The 15,664-nt window shown below is 41.1% G+C and overlaps 2 protein-coding genes across 2 annotated transcripts in view; one reads left to right on the top strand and one right to left on the bottom strand.

Moving 5' to 3' along the window:
* Positions 1-7,706, bottom strand: part of LOC306982664 (poly [ADP-ribose] polymerase tankyrase-1-like) — a 116,872-nt gene extending 109,166 nt beyond the window's left edge. The window contains exons 1-3 of the mRNA XM_079582556.1: positions 7,194-7,706; positions 6,606-6,721; positions 4,606-4,714 (exon numbers count right to left, since the gene is read on the bottom strand). Of these exons, the coding sequence (XP_079438682.1) occupies positions 4,606-4,714; positions 6,606-6,721; positions 7,194-7,674 (706 nt within the window). The 5' untranslated portion in view covers positions 7,675-7,706. The remainder of the gene's footprint in view (positions 1-4,605; positions 4,715-6,605; positions 6,722-7,193) is intronic.
* Positions 7,707-13,434: 5,728 nt separating this feature from the next.
* LOC306959841 (claudin-23-like) lies at positions 13,435-14,247 on the top strand (the record flags this gene model as incomplete). Its single annotated transcript, XM_079552069.1, has 1 exon — positions 13,435-14,247. The coding sequence occupies one exon, from the start codon at positions 13,435-13,437 to the stop codon at positions 14,245-14,247; it is 813 nt and encodes a 270-aa protein (XP_079408195.1).
* Positions 14,248-15,664: the final 1,417 nt, after the last annotated feature.

Consider the following 15,664-nt stretch of genomic DNA (forward strand, 5'->3'; position numbering starts at 1 on the left):
TGTAATTGACCTAGAATTATTTGTTTAAATTTCAAAAACACACAAATACAATGTTGTTATTTTTGAAAATGTTATCTTGAAATAATCTCCTCACTTCAGGTAACCGTGGTTTAGAGATTACAAGAGGATACAGCTGAGTTTAAAGCTGCTATAGGCATCATCAGGCAAACTTTTTAAAATCTCATGGATTTGGATTTAAAGTCTAATTAATATTTAAACGCCACAAAATTCAAAATATATATATTTTAAATGCTCCAGTCTATGTACAAAATTACTGGGACAGCATTTTAAGGATGGGGGCCCGGGGGGGGCAACTTAAAAAAAGAATGAAACAGAGTATTTTAAACATGAGCTGCTTTCCCCTGCAGTCAGAGAGATAAATACAAAATAATATCTTTTATTTTTGTTTGTTTCTGGCAGTCTTTCAGTCAGTGGTTCCCCTGTAATGCCCCAGCCCCTGCATACTCGGATTCGCCCCTGCTCAAAATAGATTCCACGTAGCCTTCAGTCCCGCTGTCACTGGGCTGTGTGCGGATGCGTAAAAGAGCCTCTAAATGCTGCAAACTTTGTGTGAAGCCAAGCTGCCCTGACCCAAATAAAGAATAACTATAAAGTCACAGCAAGTCATTGAGAGTCATTGGCCTCAAGTCCAAGTTAAGTCTCGAGTCACAAACAGCAAGTCCCAAGTCAAGTCAAGTCCCGAAAATTGCGACTCCAGTTTGGCTCGAGTGTCCCACCTCTGTCATCAGGGCATGTCATGTTCCCTTACACAATCCATCGTAGGTACAGTCCTAGGCTCCATGCAAAACAAGTGGAGAAAAAACGCAGCACAGGCACAAGTGAACAAACAGCCTCACTGTTCATCATCGACTGGTGTTTTTCCCCCGTGGCTCAACATCAACGTTGTCAATTAAGAACTTGCAATGTTGACAATGTCTGTATTCAAACAATAATTTATGTTTATGGTACCAAATTATAGGCTGCATTTTAGTCTTCCTGAAGATACGAGACAGAACAAAACTCTAACAGTGTTCAGATCCAGGCTGAAACGATTCTATTTAGCTGTGCATAAGACGACTGGTTTGTTTTTATACAGACACAACTATCAATATTCTTGTTTTATTGATTTTATTTGCATGTCATTTTTCTTGTTTTATTTATTTTTTATTACTTTTGACCATGTTTGACCATGTTACATCAAAAACACAGTTTACTAAAGGCGTCTTATTGAGATTCATTTCAATAAATGCCGCGGGAAAAAAGTGTAGGTGACGTCATTGCCTCTGGAGAAGTGGAGCTCCACTGATCACGTAACAGCAGGGGTCTCAAACTCATTTGGAGCGGGGTCCAAAAATGCAAACCCAGTGTTGGTCGGCGGCCGCAAGAGATTTAGCCTTTTTTAGTAAGCCAATTATGATTTAGCACCTTTTTATTGTTTGCTGCTCTAATATATCTTAAAATAAACTGTACATTACCTATCTGCACATTTTTGCCTATTTAGAAAGAAATGCAAAATGTACTTCAGATGTAATTTTAATGTAGTGTAGAAAGGCCCAACCAAGGACTGGAGTTGAAAATCGGCGACAGACTTGTTTTGTACTGTGTTTATTTACAATTACCCTTTCAAATAAATATAATAAATGCCATTATACAAAACCCTCACTGACCTCAGGCTTTTGTCTTACCTACAGTTAAAGAATTGATGGGTCTTATATTTTTTACTGTTAATGTTGCTGTAATTATTTGCAGTATTTGTTATACATTTCCATATTCTCTATTTTTAATTTAACTATGGATCATGTGGCCGAAGCGCCGCATCACCTTCCCCTGTCTGATGTTGTCATTCTCACGTCCGCACGGTCCACTATGCTACTCAATGGAGTGAAGAGCAGCATTGGCGATACCCGCGCGGTGCCTCATGGGAAATGTAGTTCTAACGTGTTCAATGCAATTTACTGGGGGGCCGCATATAATATAAATAAGTAATCATCTTGCGGGCCACAAAAAAATACCTCGCGGGCCGCATTTGGCCCCCGGGCAGTATGTCTGAGATGTCTGCTCTTGAGAATATCACAAAAACTACTGGATATTTTTAGATCAATTATCATTTTCTAGATTTTGACATGTGTATTGAGATTAGCACAAAAATTCACAAAACACCCCCTCCTTTAATCTAGTTTTAAATCTGACCCTGCGATCAAACTGTTAGGATTTGTAAGATCCTCTTATTTGCTGTGTGGGTTTCTCCAGACCTGGGATCCGGTAATGAAAGATTATTTCTTCTACTGAGCTCATCCTGGCAGCAGAGAGGTAGAACACATGTCAAGATAACAGTTACAGTCAGAGGATTTTCCTATTCCTAAACCTGTTAGAAAGACAGAAACTCGTCTCCCATGTGACTTGTTCTTTTGCTTTTGCTATAGGACGAGACGAAAACTGTAAAAACGCATCAGCTTTACCGCGCTACAGTGGAGTTGTTTTTTCAATAGCCTAGAACTGAATAAAAAGTATTAGTAGTGCTTGATGTCTCTCCATATCTCATCCTCAACATCATACAACAACAAAAACTCCTAAACGGATCCGGAGGGAAATCAATGATCTCTGCAGTAGCAGCGCATGACCACACTGTGTCACTGTGAGTGCAATAATAATCAAAATAACAATAACTACTAAATACTGAAACTCAGATAAAAACTGCTAATAGCAAAAATGTATTCAAAGGATCTATTCTGTTTATTGAGCAACCATTTAAAAGCAAACAGAAAACCTGCAACAGAAACACCGGTACAAATACAAAAAGGAGGAAGTCATACGAGTGGTTGCAGAAGGAAGGGCATCCTATGTAAAAAAAAAAAAAAAAAAAAAAAATCATGCAATCAATTGTGGTGACTTCTGAATGGAGTGGGAGCAGCCTCAGTAACAATGTTAAATGAAAACTACCATCATGTGTAAACAAGCTCTACTGCAGGAGAACCGGTTCTCTATTTTTTTTATTTGATTTAAAAACTGAGTTGGTAAATCATATTATATTTTGAGGAGATTTTTTTTTTTCATAGATTGTTGATGAACTTTAACAACTGTTTATTTGTAGTTATTTTGTTTTAAATGGGAGGGAATGTAATCTAATCGTGAATCGGGTTTTAATAAAAAAGAAAAAGAAAATCAAGGCTTCTTACAGGCACAATTGCTCCACAAAATCAAACAAATCAAACAATCTGAACCGCTAGGTGCAATCCTGTGTAAATGAAAGAGTTCACTAAAGTTTCAATGTCATAAAATACCAAAACGCTTCTTTTAAAAAACATAATGGAGTCAGAAAGTACTTACAGCTCTATTCCTGTTTTAATGCGGACATATTTTTTGTTCTTGAAAGAAATCTATATTAGCTTGGAGGCTGGATCTTTTAGTATTATGGGCAATGAATGAAACTTACCAAAGACTTAAACCAGGAAAGTACGACTGGTTAAGTTAAGTTAGGTTATACAGAGAATCTGGTCATGTTCGCAGTACAAAAACACCAGCAAAAGGGGCTTCATCAGAGCAGCCACAACAATTTTCACCATGGAGGATTACTGAATGACGCACGAAATACAGTGTGAAATTAGCAGCATTTGGATGTTTCAAAAGCGATGAAAAATAATTGTATTCAAGAAGTGGGAAAACTGTCTGACTAGTCTGCCATCTATGCATTTCCTTCAAATTGATATCCATGCAAAGGAGAGCATCTGCATTCTAATATACCGGTGAAAAACAAATATTCCAACCTGTACTAGATCTGCATGTCTTTCAAAAATAACGCCTGACAACAAAAATGGGAAAACAAGAGCGAAGCAAGGCCTCCATACGGTCATGTTCTTTGCAACCCTTTCAGCTCAAAGCCAATGCACACGGTCAGCTGTTATTGAGCAGTTCTATCGAGATCGCCAAGATCACGGCACGAGTAAACTCAGCCACGACACGAGTGCCTTTGATTTTTCCTTTGCCACTTTAGATTAAGCAGGACAGAAGCACTGGCCTTTCTTGGCTCAAAACACACTGTGGTTTCACTTAAATTAAAGTCAAGCTGGAGGCAGGGGGGTCACACGTCGGAGGAGAAAGCAATAAATAGCTCGGTCAGAGTCAAAGAAATGAGTTGTGCACCATGGTTTGTGATTTGTAAGCGATTTTCTCTCTTGTGATGGAAATTGTTTTATGGTTTTCGACAATTGATGAGGACCAAACTGCTATTAAACAGTAACAGAGGAGAAAATGGAATTTGTGTTCTCATTTCACATCCCAATTCTTCCGGTGTTTTCAAAATCTGACCCGGCAAAAAAATGTTAAAATCGGGACAACAAAATCACAGCACATCAGCGTCACAGTTCAACGGAAAAAGCACCACTCCTCAGCACAGTCAGCAGTCGAGTGGTTAAGGCTGCAGCCATGTCAGCGTAGTGGACCGAGACCCGGCTCTGACAATTTGCTGAATGTCTCTCCCCTCTCTTCAGCCCCTTTCACCCTGACCTGTCCTGTCCGATAAAGCCGGGTCCAAAATCTGTCTCTCTCGACTGCAAGAAAATAAATGTCCCGGTCGCTCCGAGGCAGGAGACACTTTCTAATACTCACCTATGCAGACGTCAATCTTGCCCTTGATGGCCGCCTCGTGTAGTGGAGTGTAGTTCCAGTTGTCTCTTGCATTGGGATCGGCGCCCTGACACAGCAACAAGGACACCACCTGACAACCACATACAGCAGAAGTGTTACGGCCTCCTCTCTGTCTGCCCATGTCCACAAAAGGGACTGGGAACAATTATTGAGAGAACAAACATTGTGACTGTATGGTCTTTTTTTCTCCATCTTCCTCTTACACTGTTTTTAAAAGTGTTTTTTTTTTTTTTGCCTTCCCATGACAGGCATTAAAACATTTGTGTGGGTTTCATTGTTTCATTATCAACACATTTCAGATTAAGCATTGTATGTTTCCTCATGCCATGCCTCAAGTTAGCTATAGCCCACTTCCTTTTCATTCTAAGCAGAGCTCACATGGTTCCAAACTCATAACAAAACAAATAGTCACAGGTGCAGACTGTCATTGTACCCTGGGGCAAGACACTTCGCCCACCACCTGTGTGAATATCGTGTGTGTGAGCGAGTGGTTAGCGGTGATCGTTGCGGCCGATGGCGTAGATTGGCAGTCTTGCTTCTGTCAGTCTACCCCAGGGCAGCTGGGGCTACAATAGTAGCCTACCACCACCGAGTATGGAATGAATGAATAATGACCACAGTGCAGCACCTCGACAGACTTGTGAAACAGGCTTGTAACGTGCAATACAAGTGTGAGCCATTAGTACAAACAAAGTACAATTGACATGCAATTGACATTGTTGCGATGCTGTGAAATCACACACAAAGCAAATGTTTTGCACAGAGGGTGTGAGAGTTTGGAAGAATTATCTGTGTACATTAGCACTGGGCGATTCGATTCGATTCGATCCCCCCCTGCTGACTGTAAATAAATACAAATATTTCTTTTTTTTTAGGACAAAGTGCATCAACAAACCTTGGCACTCACTGTAAAAATCAGAAAAGTCACTGAGCAGTGTGCAGTAACAAAATATTTTAAACATACAAATGATTAATTTATTTATAAAAAAAACTAAAAACATTTTTTTTAAAATATAAATCAATTTGACATATTTCAGGATTTCTGACATAGGGCCTCATTTCCTAGTTGTCCAGAGTGTTGTTGATTTTTTAATTCATGCAGTCCTTATATTTGAAGAGTTTGGTGGTGCTAGGCTAGTGCAAGGCAAAACAGTCTGACCCAAGCACAGTGCACCTGAGGCAAATCACTAATAACGCCAGACAATCAATATAAATGTCTGTGTTGAACTGACCTTGCATCACATGAATCAGCGCATTTTGAGGGACTATTTTCTAGCAGATCACTCCGCCGCTTACAACCACCACGTTATTTTAAATGCAAAATGGTGTGTCAGACTGTTTAATGCAGGCTGGTTGTTACTGTAGAAATGCGTACCGTAGCCTAGCGCCACTGAACTCTTCAAATATATGGACTGCAATGAATTAAAAAATATATATCTCCAGAAATCAACAACACTCTGGATAACTAGGAAATAAGGCCCTATGTCAAAAATCCTGAAGTATCCCTTTAACTCAAAGTGTACAAACACAAAATAATTCAAAATAAAGTTGATTTGACAGCAGGATTTTGGCCTAAGCTTCACTAAACAGAACAAAGGTGAAAGGAGGTAAAAAGCCGGGTGAGGCCATCGACAAATTGCCATACCTGGGACTAGCAAAGCAGAAGCCAGAACCTTGTTTTGTATAACGCAGTAATAGTAATCACAATTGAAGAGATTAGCAGAATGCCTCGTTTCTTACAATTCAGACCAACAGTTGAAAGATCACGTTTTCTACTCAATCCACCTTTGACAATATTTGATAAAAGAAATCAATTCTGGATTATTTGTGGACAATTGAGATTCATTAGAGACAGAAGTATCAATATCTAGGCTAAACATTGATTAGTACTTGGGTATTAGTTTTGACAGCCATAGTAGCAAGTTCTTTGTGCTGGCTAAACTATCCAAAACAGTTCTCACCTCTGAGTGTCCAAAGGAGCAGGCATTATGAAGTGGGATGAGGCCGCCGTCGTCTCGAGCGTGTACATTGGCACCTGTCTGAAGTAGATGATCCACTACATCTCTCCTCCCAAAGCCTATGTAGCAAAATGAAAACAAAATATCAAGTGAAAGAACGCATATAATTTAACAAAAATGCAAAGAAAAACAAGTTGGATAAAAATGAATTGTATTTTATGTCTAAGCACTCACATTCTAAGCTAAGCCTCTTGGATGAGAAGCAAATGGGCTTTCATTCTCAAAGAAACCTTTTGTAATTAAATAGATTAATGAAACCACTTTGCATATTTGGTAAGAAAACAAAACAAAACTCCTGCCATAACAGGCAGATGCAAAACTGTAACAAATGAACTGTGTTCTAAACCAGGTTATTGTTACACTGGCTGTTCGGTTTGTTTTGTTTTCTTCTTACAGTTTTGAGCCATATACGGGATGGTTTTGTGTTCTAGACATAAGGATTGGCATTACTGGGATAATGGCAAGAACAATATAACCGATGATCATTTGTAAAAACGTGAACAAAAGGCACTGTGTTTGTTTTAAACCAACCCGCAGCAAAGTGCAGAGGGGTGGACTTGCGTCCTGCCATGTCTTTGGCGTTCACGTTCACCGCATCCACCAGCTTCTTCACCCTGGACACGTCCCCGTTTCGACAAGCTTCAAACAGCTCCCGAAAAGCCCCGTTAGCGTTGGTGCCCGTGGCCCCGCTGCTGCCCGTGGCAGCGCTGCCCGAGTCCGGGGTGGACACGGCGCTGGTCTCGGTGGTGCTGGGGGAGCTAGCGCTGCTGCTACTGCTGCTACTGGAGCTGCTGCTGCTGGAGAGAGCCGGAGCGGGGCTGGTGGGAGAGGCCGGGCTCACCTCTCCGTCTGCCCGGTTATCCACCACCGTCACCTGCGAACCTGAGCCAGCATCGTCAGCTGCAGGCGGCGGGGAGGCTGGAGGACTGGCGGGGAGAGAAGCGCTGCGGAACGGGGTTGACAGCACCGGGCTCGGTTGTTGCTGTTGAGAGGAGCGACGAGGCGTCGCCATTTTCACAACACAACTGTACCCACTGGCAACAACAACACTGACAGCTTCCTGTGAGGAGGGCACACTTCCGCTGGGGTTACTCAAGCAGAGAGGGGCCTCCCCATACATTAGGGGCCAGACAGTCTATGGGGGCCAAAGAGCCATGTGATCTGATCAATAACAAGATCAAAACATATCTAGGCCTACAGCGTGACATGCTCTTTACTACACTGTACCAGACATCTGCACCCTGTGGTTCTATTTAGAGCCACATACTACTGAAGTTGTACATCAGCAAAGACGGAGCTCTGCAGCCCAGTGTGGGCGTAGTGTATTACAAAAGTAAAGAGTTACCAAAAAAAATATATTAGGCCTACTATTTTTTACAGTAACTAGGAATATAAAACAAACATGTCAATATATTCGTCATTAAGTGCATTTAAATGTATGAACGAAAAACATTTGTGAAATGGCTGGTTTCTGCCATGCACACCAGCAGCATAAAGGACAGACAGAATAAACTGGATCAAATCGTAAGTGGCAGACAACAGTGTGTGAGAATAAAAAACACCCTTTCTCCACCTAATTACACCACAGGAGTGCCGCAAGGCTCCATCTTGGGACCTTTGCTTTTTAGTATCTACATCAACGACCTCCCCTCTGTCTGCTCGGCCAATGTCATCATGTACGCAGATGATACAGTACTGTTCTCTCATGGAAAAAATGAAAGTGATGTGGCAACAACATTAACTGATCAAATGCAAAAAGTATCTGACTGGCTGAGTCAAAACTGTCTGTCATTAAATAGTGACAATGTCGCAATGTACTTTACAAATTGAGGTAAACGTGTAAATTATCCAACTATTTTTATTGATGGCAATAAAATAAAAAATGTTGATGAATTCACCTACTTAGGCGTAACCCTGGACCCAACTCTGACTTTCAAAAATCATGTATAAAAAACTTTAAATTTAACTTGTCCAACTTTAGATACATACGGGGGTCCCTTACCACAGAGGCGTCCCATTTGTACCTGAACTCGATGATCTTGTCACACTTTATGTATTGTATATCGAGTTGGTCACAAGGCTGTAAAACGGTTCTGGGGCCTCTTGAGTCATTGTATAAATATGCACTCAAGATCCATGATAAGAAACGCAGGCGCTATCACCATTGTCAAATACTAAATAAGTATGGAATTCTGAATTTAAAAACCTAATATTCTACTCTAATGTTTGCTTACTTTTTAAAATCATCCATGGAGTCACTGCACCTGAGAAAATGTGTAACTCTATGTACTGATAAAATGACTCGAGCTACTAGATCCACTTCTAGAGGAGAATGCAGCGTCACAACATGTAAAACTGCCTTCGCTAAATCTGCCTTCTCTGTGATCGCAATGGGTCAGTGGAACACACGCCAACAGAGATTATTGCAAGTACGACAATCAAAAGATTTGCGCAGTTGACTAAAAAATGGCTTCTAGAAAAACAAACTTGCACTCATGACCTGTAACGAAGCCATCAAGGAGCGACCGTTCACCCAGAAAAAGGACCAGTAGAAAATGTTCTAATGTTCCAATCTTGTTTAAACTAAATGTATGTTTTTAATGATGTCAAATGGTATAAATCCATGGTCAAGTATTCATACATTTAAAATCAGTTTTTGTACTGCAACATCAACCTGCCCAGGGACTACAGGTGGAAATTAGCATTTTTGTTTTAACCTGGCACAATGCATCTTTCCTTTTGGTCAATGTTAAATTGTGCACTGTCCCTGTTTAAATAAAAAACATACCACACCATACAGCACACAAGGATGTGTACTGTTACTATAACCAAGGTCTTCAGATTCTCAACTGGTTTATCACATTCATTGACTAGGGCTGGCTGGACAGCAAGGATTTTAAGCCCTCACAGATCCCATATATTTACTGGGCTGTATTATATTAAAGATTGATTTTACTAAATGTGGAAATGTGCTTTACGAAGTAGATCTTTTTTCTGAAGAAAGAGCGTAAATTGAGTTTTTGCCTGAAATAGCTGCAAATCTCCATAAAAACATCTACAGCAGTTAAAACAGAATATGACTTGTTAAATGTGTTGCAAAACATTGCAACACATTTAACAAGTCATATTCTGTCTCATCAGCATACAGCAGGATGTCTACTGTGACACTGTCATAGCCTGGCTTATAGACTACTCTGTCTATTCGACAGAGAGTAGTCTGGACAAGCAGCAGTTTAAGCATTTTTGCAGGGCAGGCCTGTGAACTGTTTGAACCACGGCGTATATGTGAGCAGAACGCTGTAGTCCAACTATGTTAGCCAGGGTATGCTCTCCAGTGTAGTAGTCATCTGTTAAGTCTGCATCGATGCTGATTCGCTGTGAACAAGCTTATAACTGCAGAGAGAGATTACCGGCACTGTCTCTGGTTTGTTTTGGACTAAAACGTCTTTGACCTCAACAGTGCGGCACAATGAGTGATGATATCTTGGGAGTTCCGTATGACTGCTGTGATTGCTACAGCCGCCAAATAGAAACCTGTCATCTGTGTGTGTCCACCCCCTTGACAACGTCCTCCACCCAAATGTTGGGCCTTTAAACAAACTGCTTTGGGTCCAGGGTTAGCGCTTGTGCTTCATCTATCTATCTATCTATCTATCTATCTATCTATCTATCTATCTATCTATCTATCTATCTATCTATCTATCTATCTATCTATCTATCTATCTATCTATCTATCTATCTATCTATCTATCTATCTATCTATCTATCTATCCATCCATCCATCCATCCATCCATCCATCCATCCATCTATCTATCTGGTGTGGTGTGTTTACATGCATGGTTGTTCCTGAACATGCACTGTTCCGACACATAAAACCAAAAAGAAAACGTTTTGGTCAGGAATTGGCTCTTGGATCCAAAGGTCATAAACCCCCAAGTAATCATCAATATTTGCACACAATCATAGATTTTTAATTTTCTATAGAAAAAGGGACCGGGGTTTTTGAGCTTGGTCACAAGAGCTTGGTCGCTTCTAACTTTACCCCCGTGTGGGTCCATAGAGGAGAGGAGAGGCTAAATGCTGACGTCTTCAGTCTGCTTGTGTGACTGAAAGCACGCGTAAAGACGCACGAACTCGCCAAAGCTAAGGTAAGAACATATGCAAAAACGGTGGCCTGTTACTTTAAAAAATATATATATATTAATTATTAAAATACTGTATGTCGCTTTGTAGTTTACACCAAAAGCCAGCAGAGGGTGCACTTCTGTGTATCTCATTTATTTATTTATTCATAATGCATGTCTTTTCTCTTCATGACACCTTTCAAAACAGGCTATTTATTTATAAAGCCAAAGGACTCATTTCCATCTGTGGTCCCAGGACAGATGCTACAGATGTGTCGTCCTGTAAGAGGGTAAAATTGCAGTTATAAACATGACAAAACAAATGTTGATAAAGACTTGTGAAGAGACTGTTACACTCACACACTCAAAGCAACATCATAGAAATCTGTTTGACATACGGACGAATGGAACAGGACTGAATGTGCAGGATTACTGAAACTCACAACAGAAATGTTTTGACGAGGGTTGAACATAACGTGGTAAATATGAAACATACACCAGAGTTTGTTCGGGCGAAATAAAAAAAAAATAAAAAAAAGGCCTAATCTTGATGATCTTCGGGATGAAGGCCATAGTTAGCTAAATAATAAGAAGTGGTGGATGAACAAATAAGCTGTAAATTCCAGGTAGCAAGGCCTGTCGGGGAAAAAATGCATTTGTTCCAGCAATGGTCATTCACTTGTAGTATAACAGCGCCTCCATTTGGTGAGACGCAAGAATGCAAGACACTTGCAGAAACAGGCTGAGGCTCAATCCCAATTCCTGGGTCCTGATCCTCGCTCCTGATCCTTGATCACGTGATAAGGTCAACTGTAAAGTCTCTATCATAGACTGTATATATGCAGTTAGGAACAAGAGCTTCAGCCGCGTTTGGACACTCCGACCATCCTCCTCACTCAGCAATAGAAACAACAGAAGTTATGTTTCATACCTGGCTACAAAAATGGTCCGATTAACCTGACTTACATGACATGAATTTCAATTTCAATTATTCTAAACATGCATAATTTTATCACACTGCTGCTGTGTTCAACAAACATCTCTTTATAAACCCCACAGACTGTAGTCTACATCTGCACTGGCTCAGAACATTTCAAACATGAATCACCATAATGATATGAAGTCACACAGAAAACACAATCATAAAAAAACTGCCTCAGGGCAATTCCTCCGCAGCTTCAGCCCTCAGTCACAGAAATAGGTTAAACGTGCTCTCGTCAAACATTCCATCAAATCCTGTTCTTTGGTTCATCCAGAGAAAGACAGCTGCATTAACTGCTCTGAGTGCTGCAGCACAGTATGCAAATTAGCCACGTGGCCTAAGTTTTTGTTTTAAATGAAAACAGTAGCCAAACTGCCTTCATTTTAGGGCCATTTACCCACAATAACCTTCCAAACAATGAAATGGACTTGAGACTTTTCACACAGAAGCTGAAACTCTGGCTAAAGAACAAACAAAAGTGTAAGCATTGAACTGTATGGGTGAACTGTATGGATGTGAGTATACCTTGAAAAGCCTAACAAGGGACGGGGGCTGAGGTTGAGGCTGCGCTTTATGTACATAACATCTGCCACCTAGCAATGTTTTCTTGTACTGGCCCTGTCAAATAAACAAGCATTTACTTTGTCACTTTTGTTAAGTTTGGCTTGTGCAGATCATGACGTACGCTCACGGACATCCGGTTTTGGTTTTGGCTTTGACCCATTTCTCCATTTCGGATTGAGCCATAGGCCTACTCTGAGTGCAATTTTTTTATACAGTAGGGCATAAATAAAGACAATCTAAAATGTGTCTAACTTGCTATTTCTCTCAATGAATGCATTTTAAGGTAGGGCTATTGCACAGATATGTGTCACCTGCAATTGACCCAGACACAAGAACACAGCTCAACACCGAGTTTTATCCATACAAATATTTACAATGCCTTACGAGTCTATCATTTGGGATATTTCAGAATTTTTGTGTTAAATAAAAAATGAGCACTTCCATGAAAGTCATACCCAATAAAACCTTACAGCACATTGGGCATGTACACACACTATAACCAACAAGGGAATAAGGGGCAAGATTTTTGTTTTGTTTTCCTGGAAGATCAAATTTCATTTTACCCATATGTTTTTGCCCGAGAGGAAACCCTGAAGAAATTTAGCACAAGCCTGGAGGAGTGTAATGTTGAAGTGTCAGAGATGTCAACAAAGAATGCTGCATCTATTGTGGACTCATGCACAACTACATTCCTGACAGGAGCAGTAACCACAGAAATCCAGTGTGGCACTTTTCCCAGACATCTCCAAATACAATTTTTCTTTTCAAAGTGTCTCGTGGAAAAGCTGACAATTTACTTGATGAATTCACATGATTTCATACTTTGTTACTGCATCATTGTAAATGTTCAGCACATATTCACTGATGTCCAGTTATGTAAAATACCTAAACTGATTGGTTGATAGGAGCGTAGAGTCGAAACCTCCACTCCCGTCTCGCTCCTCAAGGCTGCACGTGCACTACAGGTACATGACACGCCTTTCCTATTTGGAGACTAACGCAAAGGTGAAGCCACACCCCTATCTCCAGTCAGACTCGTTTGTTGGCACCGGTAAAGTCTTTGGTCAAAGCGGGCACATTGACAGTCACAGTAGCGGCGCCATGCCAGACCAACAGGAGTGGATCCGCCGGTCTCTGCGGACTCCGGGCATCCTCATCTTCGGCCTGATCCTGTCTCCATGCGGCTGGGTGCTGGACCTCGTCGCCACTGTGGCTCCGAACTGGCGCACGCTCCACAACCTCCCAAACAGTGCCTCTGGGTTCATGGTGCTGCAGGGCATCTGGGACATTTGCACCACCACGTCTGCGACCTCAAGTGTTTTTGACTGCGGACAAGAGGACTCGGCTTACTCTAACCACCAGATCATTGAAATAGCACAGGGGCTGATGGTGGCCTCCCTCGTGGTCACTCTGGTGGGCTTAGCTGTAGCCATCCCTGGGGTCCGCTGCTGGAAGAACACTCCCAACTGGACACTTGCTGGTGTGGGGGGGCTGCTCATCTTCTGCTCTGGAGTCATGACTATCATCCCCATCGCTTGGTACACACACATCCTGGAAACTGTCACCACTGTCCCCCCGGATGTCCGCATTGAAGTGGGATACTGCATCATCCTGGGATACATCGGCGGCATAATGGAAGTGCTGGCGGGATTTGTCATGTTTATAGGCATATGCAGGTGCTGTGGGGGCAAGAACAGAGGCGAGGAGCGTGTGGAGCGTGCCGTCCCCCGAGTGAACAGGCAAAGAGAACCACCAAGGCGCCGAGATGTGCCTAGTCTGAGCCGGCCACGCAGCGAGGCCAGTCGTGTGGCCTATTCCAAAGACGATGATGATGTGTCTTTTCCCAGAGCCAAGAGTGCAGTGCCATCCGTCAACACCATGGTCAGCAGCAAACCCTACGATGTCGACTTGTGAAACAACAAAGGACATGAGTGGATTGATTTGCAAGCAGCATGAGGACATTATGTATTGATTGTAATTATCTATAATATTGACAGAAATGATCTTAATTCAAGTAATAAAATCTAAGATGAAACTGCATTTTCCCAGTGAACGTGCGCATATGGATTATAAATGGTTCATGTTCTCGTGCCGGATTATTTTGTTTTACTAAATTGAGCTGTTTAAAGTAAAAAAATAAATAAAAGGTCCACAATAGAACTTTCATCCTATCCATAACAAACTAATGGATGCAATAGCGTGTGGTTTGTCAGCATAGTAAAGCTACAACATTCAAGCAAAAGGAAAGTCTGAGAAATGCAGCTAATCTGGTGCACAATGAAATATCATACTTTATAATTAGCACTGCTGCACACAAATAGACCTATGCAAGCAAAAAAAAAAGGTCAAAATTTTAGCAAATTTTTAGCTCAAAAATTTTAAGCTCAAATCGGATGGTTTTGCAGATACATGGGTCAAGGGGGATTTAAGTTGTCTGCTGAGGAAAACTAGTAATTTAAATACAAAATATGTTCACGGACACTATCAATTGTGTGTTATTTAATAAACTTACAAATCAAGTTTGAGACTTTTTGTATGAGGGCGCAAACATGGTGGACAGAGGTGTATGTTTGGTTTGGGAGGTGGGAGTGTTCGTGTCAAAGAGACAGTGGGGGTGACTGTGTGAGGGAAATAAAGTCATATGTGAAATAAAGCTAAAAAATCCCAAAATGTTAGAGCTGCCCATTCAAATGAATGAGACTATATGAAACTTTAAAATTGAGTCGATATGAAGAGACCGCACAACACTGGGGTTTGACGTTGAAATTAGGGGCATCATTTCCACAGTCACAATGAAGTTAAAGGGCTTACTGCCGGTCAGTTGGGGGTCACTCCCAGGGAATCTGGGTGAAACTTCCTCATCAAAAGTCGCTTGATTGCTTTTGTAGATATGCAAGCATGCCCTCATTATGTTCAGGCTGTCTGTGCTGCATCCAGGTGAATACAACCACGTAAGCCCAAGTGCGTGCAGTAATTCCTGCACAACTGCATTCCTGATCAAAGCAGTTCTCACACAAAACAAAACAAAAAAACATTTGCCCTAGAAACAATCTTTGAAACAAAAAAAGCTGACAAATTAGATTCATGCAAATGACCAAACAATTAGGTGTTTTAAGTCTATCACAGAAGGTTCAGTGAAAACAGGACTAAAGCAGGCTGTATAACAAAAACAAAATCATCAATTGACTACAGAAAGATTGTAAAAGTCTACTCATGAATCTTATAGTCATAATAAAATAGGCCTTCGCTGCATGCACTGATCAACAAAACAGGCCAACACTGAAAAACAAAACACAAAAGGCCTAATGCATAACAAAAAAGGCCTTCACTA

Source organism: Gobius niger (assembly GCF_951799975.1).
Source record: "Gobius niger genome assembly, chromosome: 2".
Classification (NCBI taxonomy): Eukaryota; Metazoa; Chordata; class Actinopteri; order Gobiiformes; family Gobiidae; genus Gobius; species Gobius niger.